A 17,822-nucleotide genomic window follows, 5' to 3' on the forward strand; every position below is an offset into this window, starting at 1 on the left:
CAACACCATTTGAACGGAATCTGGATGATTCTCGGGCTGGCTCAACTATAATTATTGCAAAGTGAAGGGATACGTTCTGTGTACAACACTTCAAACAGGGGTTCATCCATTCGCAGACAGTAGGGTTCAAGCAAGAAATTAAAAACGTTTAGACTTGTTGCGGTCTTTCTTTTTTTATCACCAACGGTTATATCAGTTACTTTATGTAAAGCCTTTTAGTAAATAAGAACCATTACCAAGCATTAACCATTTTTATTTTTACGCATGCAGACAATGAATGACAGAGATCCACATAAAATATTTGTACAATTATCCGATCAGCTTGTTTCCTAGATACGCTTGTTTACATAACATCACGATTTAAGGTGGCCGAACACAGTTTTTCCAGTACACAGGTGTTGGTAAACATTATTTGAAAACTACGTACTTCTGAGTACCCGAAATTAGCATGGTGCAAGATTAACAAAGAAGGAATAAATTTTGATACTTCTTGTTGAACAAGGTGCCGTTGCCATGGCAACGCAGCAAGCTATTAAGCGTCCACAAATAAAAGTTTTTCTTAATTTTTAGAAAATGCACTCGTTAGATTTTTTTCCATATTTTGTATCCAGAAAAACTCACAAAATACTGACATAGTGACGCTGCTTTCATGTAATTTTAACAGACAGATCTCCTGTAAATGTTGGTTTTGCACTTTAATGTTTTTGAAGATACCCTCTGTTAGATTTTGTTTTTGGTTTGTAGGCAAGTTACGCTTTTAGAAAACTACTGTTTTGTCAAATTTCACGAAATTCTAACGAGCAGTTCCTTAGAAAACAGTTCATTTCCATTAAAATAACCAGTCACAATTTTTTGCTCAAATGCGCATGCGTGGCTTTTAATTAGGGTTTCTCAGAAAGATGAAAAGCGTACAAAAAAGCTTTGCTCATTGTAAACTCACTTTCTTTGTTCGGCGATAAATGAAGAAGGATTCACAAACGAGAAACTAAGTTATTTTAAGAGCAAAACTTACATTTGTGATCCATTTGGTATAAAATCGAGGGATCGATAGTATTTGCTTACCACAACCCTAGCGCGCGCTTAATAGCATGACTAACAGAATCTTTAAAGCGCGCGCAAACTGTGTTCGGCCACCTTAAACAAGAGTAATTTCATTGAGATTTACTGACTTAATTTACTGGAAGATTGAAAAAACAAGAGTAATTTCATTGAGATTTACTGACTTAATTTACTGGAAGATTGAACGGATTATAAATTCGTATAGGGTAGCCATAATTTTACGTTATAAAAAAAGGCCTTCCGTTGCGCTTTCCGAAAGACCAATGGAAAAATGACATCTCCACGCATCGGGCACCTTCTCCAGCATCGCAAATGCAACAGGCAAATTTTCCTGGATGTTTGAAGGCATCGGCAGTGGGCCTGACAAAAGCAAAAACATGGAGAGAGATCGTGAGTGTGCTGCATTGGATTTCTCAATTTTAATGTCATGATGTGCAACACCAGGTTCTCAGACAACTAATTATTGTCCTATTAGAGTGAATTTCAATTGAGTGTCGAAAGTAATTTCACGTTTGCTTTGGTGTTGCTTTACTACGCTTAGTAGTTGGCCAGCAAACACGTGCCACCTTCTCAACCAATCAGCAGCAAAACCAAAACCAATCATACCTTGCTCGCAAGCATTTTCCGACGTTTGTCGTCGGTTTCATATATTTGCTCCGATTTCTGATGGGTTCTTTGCGCTTTTTGCGTCAGTTGTGATTGGCCAGAGTTATTACTTTGGATTTTGGTTTAACGACACTAAAATAAAAACCGCTCTTATCTAGCACTACTTTGTGTCTAGAGAAGTGCATTAATTAACTTTGTGAATTTGAAGCCTTTCTTTGGGTAATAAGGGCCTAATGTAAACAGGGTGGAAAAAATTAAACACTTTGGTTTGAATGAAGTTAACGTTTTAAGGAAGCGCGCTACAAACGCCAACCCAATTTCTGCGGAGCCCCCACCCCTCCCCTCCTCCCTCTTCCCCATCTCCATATGTTCGGAAGCGGCCTTAATCGCCTCAGAAATTGGGATTTAGCAGTAAAGAAATGAAATCCACGGTTTTTTTGGGAAAAATGTTTGCTCGTATCGATGGAAACCTAGTTCCTTTCGTTTTCGAAGGGGCAAATGTGACGTTGACAATGCGAAAAGAGGTTAACCTGGACTTTTCGTAAAACAAACAACAGCTAGTAAATTCGGGAAATCAATTTGAGTCGCCCAAACGTTCTTTGACTTAAAGTTGTAGTGTACAATCAGAGAGAAAACTTTTTTCAGAGAAATAAACCTTCTAGTAAGTTCTTAAAAACAAAAAAAGAATTTAAGAAAAATAGTGAGTATTTGCCGAGAAATTGGGACGTGAGCGATTTCCACCGAAAGTTAAATTTTATTTTGATTGACAGCCTATTGCTACCGAGTTAACTACCCGTTGCGATAGTCGCGCGAACGGTCTTTCTATAGTCTTGAACCCATCACGTTCCCGCACTTCGAATACCATGTATTTAGTTGTAGAACTTGCGATTGTTCGAGTACGAAACTGAGATAAAAGAAGACAATAGCTTTGAGCTTCACTTTAGAGTAGGTAAAGGTCTTAAAATAAGGGGCAGTGACTTGTTTGTGTAGCGAGAATTTTTTTCAAGCGTTGTTTTCTCAAACTTTACTTTTCACTTGGAGGAGACACTTTCAAGAGTTACAACTCAACACAGATTTGGCCCATTTCAGTCAAATTTGGCCAGATGCAAGACAAACATATAGTCAAGAAAAACATGACGGGGAATTCGATAATTCTAAAAATTCTTTCCGAAGTCCTTGAAATCCATTTCCGTGGGTTAACTCCGCATGGTTTCTCGCAGTTTTAAAAAATGTTCTGTAACTTTTGAACGCAATTCAATTAACGAAAACCTCGACACGTTTTTTTAAGTATGCTTCTAGGTTCCTGACGTGGAGAAAGGAAAAAAAACTTACAAAATATAAAAAATGCATTGAGTCGAAACTCTAAAACGACGATCTGGACCTTCAAGTTTCGACTTTCTTGGAAAAGTAATGACAGCTTTAATTTGATATAGGGTTATGAGTATCTGTGATGTATAACTGAGAGGCGCTTCATCCGTCAAACTGAAGCCACCCCTGAAGGTATACACTTCCCTTAAATTTTCAGCATCGGAGCAAAGTAATCACTATTCCAATTACAGAAATATGTCTTTAAAAGACCGGCAAAAAGCGACCTGAGAACACAGGAAAAACTTGACGTACTTCGCTTGAATTAATGTAAGTTCACGTTCGGTTCTCCTGCATGCTTGGGTCACAAGATCAACATGACGGTCATAAGCTATTACATCACACCCCTACAATAACTCAACCAAATAAGGAAAATCTATTTCCCAACTAACTTTACACAGTGGGCACTCTGTTAATCTCGTACCCAGATCTTCTCGGCATTCTTCGGTAGAGAACATCTGGTAAAATCCGTTTCATGTGTCAGGAATGTGACACACAGCAAAACTGCATATAGTCAACATTTGTAGCAAAAACTGATTTTGTCTTATAATTGCCGAAGATGGATTTTCAAGATCATTTTAATGCTATAGATTTCCGGTAATCAGTATTTCACCAACCGTATGAAAAAAGATTAACGATTTTAAGTTTCTGGGAAAGAAGAAAGCCGCCTCAAAAGTATTGTTCACAATGTTGGCCAAAGTGCTTGCATGCGCTTTATTAGCAAGCAAAATTTTTCACAAAACTTTTAATTTTTTTTTTTATGAGAGAGACGACACTATAAAAAATGTATGTTATAGGAACTTGTTGTAGTTTAATGAAACTTTAAGTTTAAATCGATACAAGAAACACCTTTCACAGAAGGGCTGAAGTGTCAAGATAATGTGTTTGTAAGTCATGCGTCTAGGCGTGTGGAAAGCAAAGGAGTAAGAGGTTGACGTGACTTACATCGGATGATTTTCATTGACCAATTACATAGGAGAACCAATGTACCAGACGTTTTTTCCGGAGACAAACATCCGGACACGAGAATAGATAGTCACTGAAAAGATGCCTGTTTCGCTTGAGTTCTGTGCATGTTTTCCGGCTATGCTGACTTCATAAATGTTTTTTGCAGGGTGTCACCCATTTTCAGTGTCCCTTTGAACAGCCAAAAACATATTTGTAGAGACGTAAACGTGAAAATAATGGCTTAATTTTTTTTACCAATAACCCTATTAGTGCACAGAAACTAGTATCATTCATTCTTGGGTGCTGATGGTTAGGATGAAAATGGATTGCAACTTGGAAAAATTAAACAGTGCCCCCAAGTCCCTCTTATGTATCTTGGAAAAATTGAGTAAGCCTTTTTAAAGTTTATTCTTGTGCAGAGAATTTATTTATGTTTTTTGGCCCCCGCTGCTCCAAGAGCAAATCGTGTTTCAGTTCCAACTGACTAGATACAGCAAAATCTACGGGATAGTGCCCTTTTGTGGCCCGTTTAGTCACCAGAAATGGCTTTAATTTGTGAGTTACACTTCAGGGCCAACAACGTCGTGTTTCTTGCGGGATAAGGAAGGCATAGTCGTGAACAAAAATAGAAGAAGAGACCAAATGCAAACTAAAGAAAAAGCGCAGAAATCTACAGAAAAAAAAGTTGACAGTCTTAATAAATGAGGTGTTAGGGAGAAGGCTCCATTCAGTGTATCCACCTTTCAGGACGTAACCGTACACTAAATATCGATGATTTGAGAAATATTGGCTTTCAACTAACGGTATTTTTGGACGGTTTAATTTCGGGATACAACTTAGCTATCACCCTGGCATGGCTGGCGAACCCTTCTATTCCCCTTTTCTCTCTTTATTCCTACTTATGTAATCAGTCGAGAAAACCAGTAAGGAAAATTCAAGAGAAATATTTCCAATATGTTTTCTTTTATTTTTTTTTTGCTCACGTCAAATTCGGACCATACGTTAATCTGTTTAGATTTATTGGTTGACATGTCAGGTCGTAGAAATTTTAGGAAACAGAGACCGTTCTCTCTGAACTAATGAAGTTGCCGTCGGTTTTTCGAGCATCCTGAGGTTTAAAATTGTTTTCTAAACCACGTTTTTCGTCCGTGATGAAAAAGAACTATTTTCCCCATGCTACTTTCCTTTAAGGTACTAAAACGCCGAGGCCATGAAGTCAAGTTTTTCTTCACTGTACAATCAAAATTTTTAAAGCCATACATTTGCGATGAGAAACTATAATATTTCGTTTACCTTTGTCATCAGTTGTTTCGGAATGCTCCGCGTTCACTTGGAGTGGGGCTTTGTCCTGCGCAAAAAAAAATTGAAAATTTTATCAGAGGTAAATATCTTGTAACGAGAAAAGAAGATGAACTGAGCAGACGTTTTGAACAGTTTATTGTATTTACATTAACAAACAATATGTACCTCGCCTGTCATAGACATTGTAGCACAACGCACTACCCTCTGCAGAAAACGTCAGTGTTGGTTGACTGTTTCAAGCTGAAAACTACTGCTTGAACTTTAAATAAACAAAAAAATTTATTTAGAACAGTATGTTTACATTGGTGACGTCAAATTTCGTGCTATTTGCCATGTCATGAGACCCACTGTTGTTTTGCTTGTGATGTTGTGATCAGTACTTCTATTCATCTCGAACGTTCGTGATATGGGAAATTTAAGGCCTACTGTTTTCGGATTGATAGAATTGTCGTTTCGGATAAAAAAAAATGTTAGCTAAGATTTTCGGAAAGGAAATAGGACCTAAGGTTTTCGGGAAATGGACAAAAATGCCCTAGTAATTTCGAGAAGACTGAAGTTACCCTAGAATGACCAAACTGATAAAAATATTATAGCGCAGCTTAAAATGAACCTACAGAGCTTTAAACGCGCTCCAGATAGCCTAAAACAGCGTTTTAAAGGATCTGAGAGAAAACTGTCGTTGGGTGCCCCTCACATGTCCAGAACATGATCACAGTTTCTTTTATATCGACCCAAATTAATTAACCCTTTAACAGCCATAACAGTGATCAGCATCAAATTTCTCCTCGTAACTCAATGATTTTGCAATCCCTGAGGTCATGAGAATTAAGGATATAATCACCCAAGGCGATTTTCTTGATATTTGAATAACTTCTACCTAATTATTTTATAAGAAAAGTATGGCGACAAGACGGGAGAATTTGTTCATTAAAAAATTAGGCCTTCAAGGGTTAAGCTCGCACGGTTGCGTGCCCAAACGTCTATTTTCATTCAAGCTAAATCGTACCGTCAAATAAACAGCAAACCGCCAAGAAACATGTGATAAGAACACAAGAGAATTTTAAAACCTTTTTGAAACGTGCTTTATTCTTTGGTGGAAAAAGAAGAGCCTTCAAACTCCTACACCAAGTTTGACGAAGGTTTAAATTTGGTGTTGTGTATCACGTCACTAAACTTTCAGTGTCTATTTTACGTTGATATTTTGGCTTAGGACAAAACCAAAATTTAAATATAACAATGGGTTAAAGTAGTCGATAGGTCTGACATTTCAACTGATTTACTTTAAAATGTTATCACGTTATAATTTTGCAACGGAACAAATACAATGAAAAGTTCATGATTCGTTCTCGGTTCCAAGTATTTATCACCGCTTATCTAGATGAGACGCCATGTGAACATTGTTCATGTTCCTGACAGCGAGTGAACTTGATTCGGCACTAGAAAACATTGCAATTTATGTTGAATGGAGTGTTGCGTCGTAAATGTTCCCTGACCTCAAATGATCACCAAATATTGTGTGTCACTCAACACATTGTAACACTTGCCGAAATATGGTTATGGACTGGGGATATGAATATTTGTCGTCCGACACGAGTCAAGAGATATCCTTCGCGAAATTTCGTGTGTCGGGGAGAAAAAAATGGCAGGATAAAGATCGCTCCAGCCATTTTGTAAAAGAACTCTGCTTTGTTATCAATGAATTGAGTTATAAAACAATTATCCTGTCACAACATTTTCCCCCTCCCGGATTTTCCGTGAGGAATTTTAACGAATAAAGTTTATTATCTTGTTAAAGTCTTCTTTAGCTCGAAAATTCAAGCGGAGAAATCTGCGAAATTGGCCTTCTGTATGTCCCGTCCACAGTTTTCATATCAACTACTCGAACAAAACCATCGTTTCCTGGGTGGATCTCTACAATTCGTCCAATTTTCCATTGCCTCCTTGGTGTGTTTGCCCCGATCACCAAGACAACGTCTCCTTTGTTTACATTCCTTTCTCTTTCCTGCCACTTTTTCCTTGAACCGATGCTGATAAGATATTCCTTCATCCAGCGTTTCCAAACGTGGCGAATTAATTCCTGGATCCGTCTCCATCGTCTTCGTGGATTGAATGTTGTTGTGTCTACGGTTTCTGGGGCCAATTCTCCGCCCATGTGTCCCACGAGAAAATGATTAGGTGTCGATACAGGTTCGTCGTTGGGATCACTGCTTAACTGAGTCAGTGGTCTGGAATTCATTAAGCCCTCAACACCGGTAAAGACTGTCTGCAATTCTTCGTCGTTCACATCTGCGTTTCCTAAGACAGCATTTACAGCTCGTTTCACTGATCTAATCATTCGTTCAAATACTCCGCCAAAATGTGGGGCTGCGGGTGGATTCCAATGCCAATTGATTCCTTTGTTGGACGTCATCGTATGAATCTTGTCTCGGTCAATTTGTTTTACTAACTGACTGATCTCTTTACATCCACCAATGAAGTTGGTGCCGTTATCACTTAGCATATCTCGAGGCCAACCTCTTCTTGCCACCATGCGAGTTAAGGCGTTCAAAAAGCCATCCGTATCTAACGACCATGCCATTTCTACATGACAACAGTGTGTTTGAAGACAAAGAAATAAACACAGATATCGCTTGGTGCGAACTCTCCCCCGGCCTTGTACTGTAATATACGGTCAGCCAAAATCTACTGCGCAATTGGTAAACGGCTTCATGGTTGCTTCTAATCGGATGGTAGGTAGAGGAGCCATTTGCTGTGTAGCTGGTTTTCCTCTGAATCGTCTCCGACACTCAGGACATCCTTTGATAAGTTTCTTTACTGTTTCTCTTCCATGCACCACTATGTACTTCTCGCGAAGGTGATTTAAAGTGTAATTCAAACCCATTTCATGCCCTTCCGTTTCTTGATGGTATTTCAAAATCAGTTCCGTAACGTGATGTTTCTTTGGAAGAATGATCGGATACTTCGTTCCGTCGGGTAAATCAGTAGAATATCGTAGTCTCGTATTTGACCGCAGGATGCCATCAGTAACCATGGGTGTAAATGTGAGGATAGAACTCTTCTTGGGAAGCTCTTTTCCGCTGACTAATGCTTTGATTTCTTCCGTAAATGCGTCATACTGAGCTGTTTTGATGATCTCTTCTTCCGTTCTCTTCAGTTCATCAGGTGTGAGCTGTCCAGTAGTGCGCTGTTCAACGGGCTTACGACTATTGTCGATGAATCTGTAAACCCAACTTCGTACTCGTACCAGTGAAAGTCCAATTTCGAATTTGTTCCTTGGCTTTGTCCTGTACCATTTGGAAAAACGAATAGGGTCGAGCCTCCACTGATTTTCTTCTTGATTGTTAATCACAAAACTGTTTAAGTTGTCTGGATGATTTGTTCGTTCGCGGACTTCAGCTTTCACTTCCTCGAGTGTTTCTGAAGTAGTTTCTGTGAATCTCTGCTCAGGCCAGTTGTCGTTTCCTTGACTAAGAAATGCTGGCCCGCGCCACCAGCATTCGTTATCAATCAACTCTTCAACGGTTAATCCTCGCGTACCATGGTCTGCTGGATTTAACTTTCCAGGAACGTAACGCCATTCGTCTGGGTTGGATCCTTCGTGTATCTCTCCTACTCGATGTGCAACGAACAGCTTGTAGTTTTGACTTTGTCCATGGATCCAATAACCGACGTTGCAGCTATCAACCCAGTAGGTTGCTTTGTTTCGTTGAACTGCAAGAGCCTCGCACACTTGTCTGGTTAATCGCAAGCCAATGACCGCTCCCATAAGCTCCAAACGGGGAATACTAAGTGCCTTGAGTGGTGCCAACCTTGTTTTTGCTGTAATCAAACGGGTGCCAATGGAACCGTCTTCAAACTCGTATCGGGCGTAGACCGCTGCTGCGTAAGCTTTCTCGAAGGCGTCAGTAAACGTATGAACTGTCATTCTCTCGTCTTTGCTCTGGGAGTCTTTAAGGCACCGCGGAATCTTAATTCGTGCAAGATCGGATAACTCTCGAAACCACGTCTGCCATTTCTTCGCCAGGGAAGGCGGCAGAACTTCATCCCACGTAACAGCTTCTGTCCACGCTTCCTGCATCAATAACTTCCCTCTTACGGTGAAAGGCGAGAGAAATCTAAGTGGATCAAAGATCGTCGCTGTTTTCTTCAATACACTTCTTTTCGTAAGTAAGTATGAACTCGTCTGGTGGAGCTGAATACCGGAACGAGAACTTGTCTTCTTTAGCGATCCACAAAACGCCTAGTGTCTTCGTTACTGGAAACTCCGCCTTGCTCAAATCGATTTCAGCGGCTCGGTCTTGTTCTGGAATTTCTTCGATTACTTCAGGTCGATGTGAAATCCACTTTCGAACATGGAATCCAGCCTTGTCTCCTAACTCAGTAATTTGTTTCCTCATCGTCTTAGCATCGTCGACACTCTTAACGGATGGCATTAGATCATCCATATAGCAGTTCTTTTGTACTGCTTCCGCCGCCAAAGGATACTGATCTTTGTGGTCACGTGCGTGTTGTTGCCAAACGTACTGAGCGCAAAAGGGACAGTAGCATCCACCAAATACAAATCGCTGAAACTCATACGTTTCTGGCTCTCTACTTGAGTCGAGATCTCGCCATAGCAATCTGTGGAAAGGCCGATCGACAGGCTGTAGTACCAACTGATGATACATCTGACTGACGTCACCAGCGAGCGCCACTAACTCTTTCCTGAATCCCACCAATATATCAAAGAGGTTACTTTGTAACTTGGGGCCTGGTAAAGTCTCCGTGTTAAGACTTCTTCCTTGGTAGGTGGCCGAGGCATCAAACACGATCCTGACCTTCGTTGTAGCTCTGTCTGGTCGAATAACTGGAAAGTGAGGTAGCAGCCATTCAGCTTCGGACCTTTTTTCAGTGGATGGAATGCGTCGAATGTAGTTCTTTTGTAAATACTCGTCAATAACTTGCTGGTAAGCAGTTGCTATCTTTTCGTTTTTAGCCAGTTTGCGCTCGACTTGTTGTAGTCGCCTTTCTGCTAGTGGCCTGTTGCTGACCAGGTGGGGTCTTTCTTCTTTCCAAGGAACTGCGACTTGATAGCGTTTCCCATCAAATACTCTTGATTCACTAACTTTTTTCCACGCTGCTTGCTCATCTGGAGAGAACTGTGGTTTAGAAGAAAGGATTCCAACGTGCTCTAGCTCCCAAAACTTTCTGAGTGTGTCGTTCAAGTCTTCATCTTGTAAGGCAGAAGGTTCTTCTGACTGCTGAATGCGGAAGGTTCTGATAAGTCCGGTGTGGTGCTCACCCCCCAGGTCTTCTTTGTCTATCCGTCCTATCGCGGTCCATCCTAGTGGGCAGAGCCTCGCACTCGGTTCGTCTCGTTTGCCTGGAATTTCTTTTATCGTTGTCATCAGTTCATGATTGTCTGCTCCAAGAAGGACATCGATCGTTCCTCTTCGGGCCAGCTGTGGAAAAGGTATTTCGTTAAGGTGTGACCATTTGTGCTTTATGTTCACCCAGTTGATGGCTTTCATTCCTCCACAAATCTTCTGAGACGTCTTTGCTGAAATGGTTCGGTTCACTTTGCCATCGATACTCTCCAATCCGACCTGAAACGTCATTGACATAAACTTCACTTTCTGATCGTTCGCGACGTTAACGGTGATTAGTTTCTTTCGACCTCTTACACCCAATTCTTCTACTAGATCTTCGTTGATGTATGTTGTATCACTTTCCTCGTCAAGGAAACAGTTCACGAGGATTCTTTTGTTTCCATTCTTCAGAATTAACGGGACCGTCTGAAGGGCGACAACTTTTTCACGCGTCTGTGCTGTTTCCATTGTGGCTGTATGTGTACTTGCGTCCCCCTCCGTGATCTGGGAAGTTGCACTTTCTTGGCTCAAATGTGTCTGATTAGCATTACTGGTACCCCTCTGCTTTCCTGGAAGGCTGTTTTTGTTTCGTTGTCCGCCACTGGTGGTAAAGGACTGCTTCCGTCTGAACTTCCGCGTTGTGATTCTCGATGCAAAGGAGCTCTTTCTGCATGAAGTAGTCGGTGATGAGTATCCTTGCAATCATCGATTTTGCACTCTTTGTAACTTGGACACAAGTTTCCAAGATGATCGTTACGCAGACATCTATAGCAGAGCCCCAGGCGCTTAGCAGTTTCCCATCGTCTCTCTACTGGCCTTCCTTTAAATACGTCGCAGTGCCAGATCGGGTGACTGTGACCACAGAGCTTGCACCGTTGAATCCTCGGCTCCACACCGCCACTAGTAGACACAAACGATTAAGCGCTGTCTTCGCGTCGTTTCCAGGGTACCTTCTTCTCTCTCGTTTTTGTGTCGGATCCGATTCCATTTCTAATCTCAGCAGCTTGTGTCCGATATTCCGCTTCTTCTGCGATCCAATCTTTCAGCTTCTCGAGCGACTCGTGTTCTTGATTTTCCTTTATCCACCTGTAGTACTGAGCCAGCAACTTCTCTGGTATTTTCTCAAGTATAATAGTATACAAAGTCCCATCTTTCAAGTCTGATTGTCGGTCATTCTCTTTCAGATTAATTACAGCTCTTTCCAACACATCTGCAAACTTCTCTAGTGCTTTAGCATCATCTTCACGAAGCGTATTCATCTTCTTTAGCTCTTCTAAATTCCCTTACACCTGACGTCGACTTCCTCCGTACTTCCTTAGTAGTCTTGCTTTCGCCGTCTCATATGCCGCTTCACAGTAACCCAATCCCTTCACTGTCTCCGCGGCCTCACCAGTCGGACATCCTTCCAACCTCAACATTTTGAACTGCGCCGATAGGGAAGAGGAATCCACACAACTTGAAAATGCCGCCTGCCACCTGGGGAATTCTAGCTTGTTCCCGCCGAATACAGGGATCTTAATTCGTTCAAGCTGTCCGTTCACTGCGTTGCTAGAGCTGAACGATTCACTAGGGCGTTGATTGTTTGCGTTACTGACTCTTCTTTCTTTATTTTGAACTCTGTTACTCGGTCGATTGTCGCCTTCAGCTTGTTGAGTTTCACCCATTCGCTGATTTTTCTCCTTTTCTCCTGATACAACATTACGCGCATTACATAAGCTACTAACTTGAGTTAAGATGATGACGCGAGCTTGACTAAGCTCTCGATCTACTTGCTCGTTAATTTCTTCTATTTCTTCACTCCTTTTCTTCTCCTTTTCTTCATCTCGTAACTTACAATAAGCCGTTTCTAATTCTTCCAAGATCCTCATAACCTCATCTCTCAACCTTTCTAAGCGTTCTATTACCTCTACTATCTTGTGTCTATCATACACTTCCTCCGATATTGTCAGAGTTAACTGGTTTAACATCCGAGTTAAATTCGACTTCGCATTCTTTTTCTCTCTTTTCAACACTCCAACTACCGTATGTAATTGAATGACTTCGTTCTCATACCTTTCTTGATCGTGTTGTTTTTCCTCGTTGGCCATTTCGTCTCACTCTTGCGCCAAAAAATGTCGATCCGTGGTTTGAAATTTCGCAACGTCGGCGACCGATTTCTTCCTCCAAACACTCCACACGAAAATGTTGCAAACTTCGCCGAAATAACCTTTAAAATCCGGCTCGAAGGACCAAAAATGTTCAGGCGATTTCCCAAACATGTAATTCCGTAAAGTTCCAGCCGTTAAATGTCCCAAAAGTCCGAAAATAACCCTTCATAAACCACGCAACCACCGAGCTTCAAACCGAAATGCAACTCTGTTTATTTAGCTCGCGCGATAAAAAACGCGCCATCAATTTCAAAGTTACAAACCAACCAATGCGCGCGCGCGCTTTTAAATCTATCAATCAAACGAAGCGCGCGCTCTGAAAAGCGTAAATTCAATATCAAGTTTCACAAAAGTTTCTTTTAAGTCACAACACCCCCTGTTTTTACTCAACTCGGCCTACGGCCTCGTTGGCTAATTATCAGGTGAAATTCCTAGTGATTTGGCAGTATAATTATTAATAAGTCGCTTGACAAAATTTGCATTCTTCACGTGATGGACTATGAATTTCTAAATACTTGACGCCATTCCTATGATAAGAAGAAACTTCGTGTGTTTTTGAAAATATATTTCAGAGTACATTTTTGGAATTCAGATAGTATCTACATTGAACTGAAAAAAGCCTCGCCAAAACGGTTAAAACATTGTAAGTTTTAGAGCACATCCACTATGGGTTGTCCAGCAATTATTAGATATGCCAATAAATGCTTTGACTTTTTTGGAAAACCGGTTGTTACGTAACTGAAGTTTTTGCTTCCACAGCGCGCTCATTCATTGGCTAGTTTATGGTCACATGTACAGTTGCACTAAGGCGGAGAGTCCAATCATTTACACTGAACATCCGGGATCAGTGCCAATGATACGGGCTTTCCCCGTGAAAGCGGTACGCCTTGTCCGATTGTTAAGTAACTGAAAGGATTTTACCTCCACAGCGTGCTTATTCATTAGCTAATTCATGGTCACGTGTACAATAGCTCGAGAGTAGAGAGTTTAACCATTTACACTGAACATCTGGATGGAATAAAACACTGCCAATTTTAAAATTTAGTTATGGTGCAGCTCATTGAATTAAAATGTTTCTAGATCAAATACAGGAAGAAAAGTAAGTAATGATTATAAACAAAAGTTTGCTCACTGCTTGGAGTAAAGTTTCCAAATTGTAAAACAACGTAAATCGACTTCTGGTTGCCGTCCGTCATGGCCTACACCGCATGGCCTACCCCACGTTTTGTCCACACCCGTTTGAAGAGGTGTTCGCCCATTCGCCGTCATTAAGATTCAAGCAAGAAATCAAACGTTAAGTTTTCTTGCGGTCTTCTTCCTTTTATCACAAGTAAGGCTTACATCAGTTACTGTTATGTAAAAATTAACTTTCAGTAAATTTGAACCACGACAAAGCATTAACCACTTTTATTGTTACGTATGCAGACAATGTAACGACAGAGATCCACATAAAATACTTGTATGATTATCCGATCAGCTTGTTTCCTAGTTTACGTAACAACACGATTTAAACAAGAGTAATTTCGATGAGATTTACTGACTTAGAATTTGCTGACTTTGCTACAGATCATATATAGTTTGAAACCAACCTGGAGGACTTGTGCTCCTCTTTTCTCGAAGGGAATTTGTCGAATGAAGCCCAAACTCGGCCACGACATGGCTAAATATGTAGTAAATCGGAGACCGGTGAAGAAAAGGAAAGAAGTTATCAAATTTTGCGACAATTTCGGTTTGAAGTAGCGACCAATAGCGGTCGCCGGCAGCTTCTTGCCTGCCTTGTCTCCCCCTCCTCGGGCTGGCAACACTGTTAAACAGTAAACGCGCCAGAGAAAGGTTTCTACGGCTAGGAATGGAAAATATCACCACGCGTGACTAAGTCAACATTTCCTGGAAACTTTTTTTCAACATAAAGGGAAAAGGCGACTTTAAATATCTTCACTCGTTAAAAAAAATTCTACCGATCGTGTCGCGTGAATATTAACATGGTCTCAAGTTCCAAACAGTAATTACACCAAACAAACACAGGGTGGTCTGCCTGTGGTCTCAGATCATTTATCATTCGTACGTTTAGCTTAGTTTCCCCGTCCCCACCCACCCATGGCAGCTGTAATTTCCACGAGTGGAAGTACATTTAACTGCCCGGATATGGCCCAACACTATACTTTCAGTTCGCGTGTTTCATTGTGTATGAGATGGATTAAGTTTTGAATAAAAAAACCTATCTTCCAAAAAGATATAAGGTATCTCTGACTTCATCCAAGTTAAAGTCGGTCTTGTCAATGATGAGGCTCTAATGTCACTGTAGCTACTCCGCCAACAAGCCGCAGTCGTTGTTCAAACATTAATGATTTCGTGTAAATTAATACAGATCGTCCTGCATATATGGAAATATATTAATCAAAATTTCTTATCAATGGGCCTCCGCGCGGGTGCCTTCGGCGCTCGCGCAGCTCCGCTAATATATTTACAATCGTGTGACAGAACTGTTTTAAATATCGAATGTTCGTGTTCAGCAGACGGAAAAGAGGTCATTTTTTGTTTTTCATTTTATCACTTCTTTTAAAGTCTTTAAGATTTCAAGGTAACTTCCAACACCATTTGAACGGAATCTGGATTATTCTGACTGGCTCAACTGCAATTATTGCAAAGTAAAGGAATACTTTCTGTGTACAAGAGTTAGAACAGGGATTCATCCATTCGCCGTCAGTAGGGTTCAAGCAAGAAATTTAAAATGTTTAGACCTCTTGTAGCCTTCCTTCTTTTGTCACCAATAAGGGTTGTATTAGTTACTTTATGTAAAAACGGCTTTCAGTAAATATGAATCATTTCCAAGCATTAATAATTTTTATTTTTACGCATGCAGACAATGTAATGACAGAGATCCACATAAAATACTTGTACAATTATCCGGTCAGCTTGTTTCCTAGGTACGCTTGTTTACATAACATCACGATTTACAAAAGAATAATTTCGATGAGATTTACTGACTTATTTTCGGGAAGATTCAACGGATTATAAACTCTTGTAGGACAGCCATAATTTTACGTTATCCAAGTATTGATTCAGTGCCAGTGCCATCTGTCATTAAAGTGTAAGATTGATATCTCCACTTATCAGGCACCTTCTCCAGCATCGCAAATGCAACAGGCAAATTTTCCTGGATGTTTGAAGGCATTGGCAGTGGGTCTGACGAAAGCAAAAAGATGGAGAGAGATCGTGAGTGTGCTGCATTGGATTTTTCAATTTCAATGTCATAGTGTGCTACCTGAGGTTCTAAGACAACTAATCATTGTCCTTAGCGGATTTCAATTGACTGTCGAAAGTAATTTCGCAATTGCTTTGGGTTTTCTTTACTTCGCTCTGTAATTGGCCAGCAAAACACGTGCCACCCTCTCAGAAAAACCAATCGCCCCTTGCTCGCACTCGTTTTTTCACGTTCTGGCGTCGGATGTAAGGGTATATTTTCAGCCTGGTAAATGAATGGGAATGAATTGGGAATGATGACACATGCATACTCGGAAACTGAAAAGAAATCTGAATTCTCCTTTCATTTTGATTACTAGTTCGGGTGCTCTACCGCCGACCTACAGGAGACTCGTCGGAGCTAAGGACATTAAACTAGGTTCATGTGACAGGCATCCTGCATACTGCTAGGATTTGAATGTCGAACGTGTGGTATATGAAATAAATGTGATGGTTTATTTCCAGTCTGGAGAGTGAATGAGAATGATTTAGTATTCTAGAAAGTGACACAGGCATACTCGGAAGAAAGAAATCTGAGTGTTTCTATCAGTCAAACCTAAGACCTTCCGATTACTAGTTCGGATGTCATAGGATTGTAAACCGCCAATAGACTTGATATGTGCGGTATAAAAGAAATTATGAGTGACACCAGAGCAAACAACCTTCTACAACAATTGCAATTTATTATAAGAGAAGACACTTTTTACAATATTATTTACCCACAATTAGCAAGGGCTATTCGAGATGGGTAGCATGGATAGTTGTTTACATGCTCAAAAGGAAAAGAAAATTAACAACACAAAATGGATTAATAAAACAAAGAGAAAAAGAATTATATAGGAAAATAAATGAATAAATAAATCACTTAAATGAGTAATTATTATTTAGAAAGTTGTCTAATGTTTGACCTTTTCAGGACAATTAGTGAAAATAGGATCAATTCAAGGAAAATTCACTACCACGAGTGGGATCATTGATGAGCTGCTGCAGGCCATAAACATCAGTAATGTTACTGAGAAAATTAGCATTATGATTTAAATTAGACGTAGCTAAGTTACAATTCATATCGCCCAAAAGGTAAAATTCAGCATTTTCTGCATCGAGTTTACCGACGAGTGTTTCAAAGTGAGCAAAACTTTCAGTTGAGGAATTGAGTGGCCTATACCATGTTGCCACTAGAAAAGGCCTAGACCTGAGTTTCCGTTATGCATTTCGTAAAATTAATGTTTATTAATCTAAGATACTGGCAATAGATGGGAGACTATTTGTACATATGTAAAACATAACCTCAACTGTCCATCTTAAAAGCTTCAGATGTTATAACGACAAACAGAACTTGTTTTATTTGCATACAATAAACGACAAAATGTTTTGGGAAGGTTACTCTACAAGGCAACAGAAAGTGGGTATGAAATAGAGACATCGGCACATTTATCACTTTCGTATGTTGAGGCCTTTGTTGTCGGTTCCCCTTCCCCCCTGCCCCCCCCCCCCCCCCCGTTCAATGTTGGATTCCCCACAATTCATATACGCGTAAAGATTCACTTTTGAAGCTCAACATTGAAACAGGGGAGGGGAGGAAGCCCGGCGGAGGAAGGTCGAATCGAAGTAGAACTTTTGGAATCTTCCCAAGATTTTTTTCGTCGATTGTAGTTGGCGGCGCAGGTTTCGGTGCACAGCGCGAGAGATTGTATAATTTTGAAATAGGAATTGCTCGTTAGACAAATTTATTTCTGTGTTTTCTGATACATTGAACCAGGATATTACTTTTTGATAGAACTTAATGCTAACAGGGCATTCAAAA

General features: G+C 40.4%; 4 protein-coding genes across 5 annotated transcripts in view; all 4 read right to left on the reverse strand.

Moving 5' to 3' along the window:
• Positions 1 to 1,197: 1,197 nt before the first annotated feature.
• LOC146475113 (uncharacterized) lies at positions 1,198 to 9,358 on the reverse strand. Of its 2 annotated transcripts, XM_085116073.1 has the most exons (4): positions 5,895 to 9,358; positions 5,446 to 5,539; positions 5,272 to 5,326; positions 1,198 to 1,419 (listed from the first exon to the last, which is right to left on the reverse strand). In XM_085116073.1, exon 1 carries the CDS (start codon positions 9,356 to 9,358, stop codon positions 7,952 to 7,954), a length of 1,407 nt encoding a protein of 468 aa, XP_084972199.1. In that variant the 3' UTR covers positions 1,198 to 1,419; positions 5,272 to 5,326; positions 5,446 to 5,539; positions 5,895 to 7,951. The 2 variants fall into 2 exon arrangements, with proteins under 2 accessions (XP_084972199.1, XP_084972198.1); XM_085116072.1 differs by having other exon boundaries at positions 5,446 to 9,358.
• LOC146475114 (uncharacterized) lies at positions 7,082 to 7,858 on the reverse strand. Its single transcript, XM_085116234.1, has one exon. The coding sequence runs from the start codon at positions 7,856 to 7,858 to the stop codon at positions 7,082 to 7,084; it is 777 nt and encodes a 258-aa protein (XP_084972360.1).
• Positions 9,359 to 9,404: 46 nt separating the features above from the next.
• Positions 9,405 to 11,096, reverse strand: LOC146475115 (uncharacterized). The gene has a single exon (XM_085116235.1). It carries the CDS (start codon positions 11,094 to 11,096, stop codon positions 9,405 to 9,407), a length of 1,692 nt encoding a protein of 563 aa, XP_084972361.1.
• A 4,504-nt stretch (positions 11,097 to 15,600) lies between these two features.
• The window catches only part of LOC146475116 (uncharacterized), a 46,640-nt gene continuing 44,418 nt past the window's right edge, over positions 15,601 to 17,822 (reverse strand). Inside the window, exon 5 of the mRNA XM_085116078.1 lies at positions 15,601 to 15,961. Coding sequence (XP_084972204.1) covers positions 15,822 to 15,961 — 140 coding nt within the window. The 3' untranslated portion in view covers positions 15,601 to 15,821. The remainder of the gene's footprint in view (positions 15,962 to 17,822) is intronic.

The sequence above is a fragment of the Pavona decussata genome, unplaced genomic scaffold (assembly GCF_977016875.1).
Source record: "Pavona decussata unplaced genomic scaffold, jaPavDecu1.1 SCAFFOLD_85, whole genome shotgun sequence".
Lineage (NCBI taxonomy): Eukaryota > Metazoa > Cnidaria > Anthozoa > Scleractinia > Agariciidae > Pavona > Pavona decussata.

What these genes read in the sequence shown, in the direction of transcription:
- LOC146475114 (XM_085116234.1), bottom strand. Translation starts at nt 7,858, where the DNA reads ATGGCATGGTCGTTAGATACGGATGGCTTTTTGAACGCCTTAACTCGC.
- LOC146475113 (XM_085116073.1), bottom strand. Translation starts at nt 9,358, where the DNA reads ATGCAGGAAGCGTGGACAGAAGCTGTTACGTGGGATGAAGTTCTGCCG.
- LOC146475115 (XM_085116235.1), bottom strand. Translation starts at nt 11,096, where the DNA reads ATGGAAACAGCACAGACGCGTGAAAAAGTTGTCGCCCTTCAGACGGTC.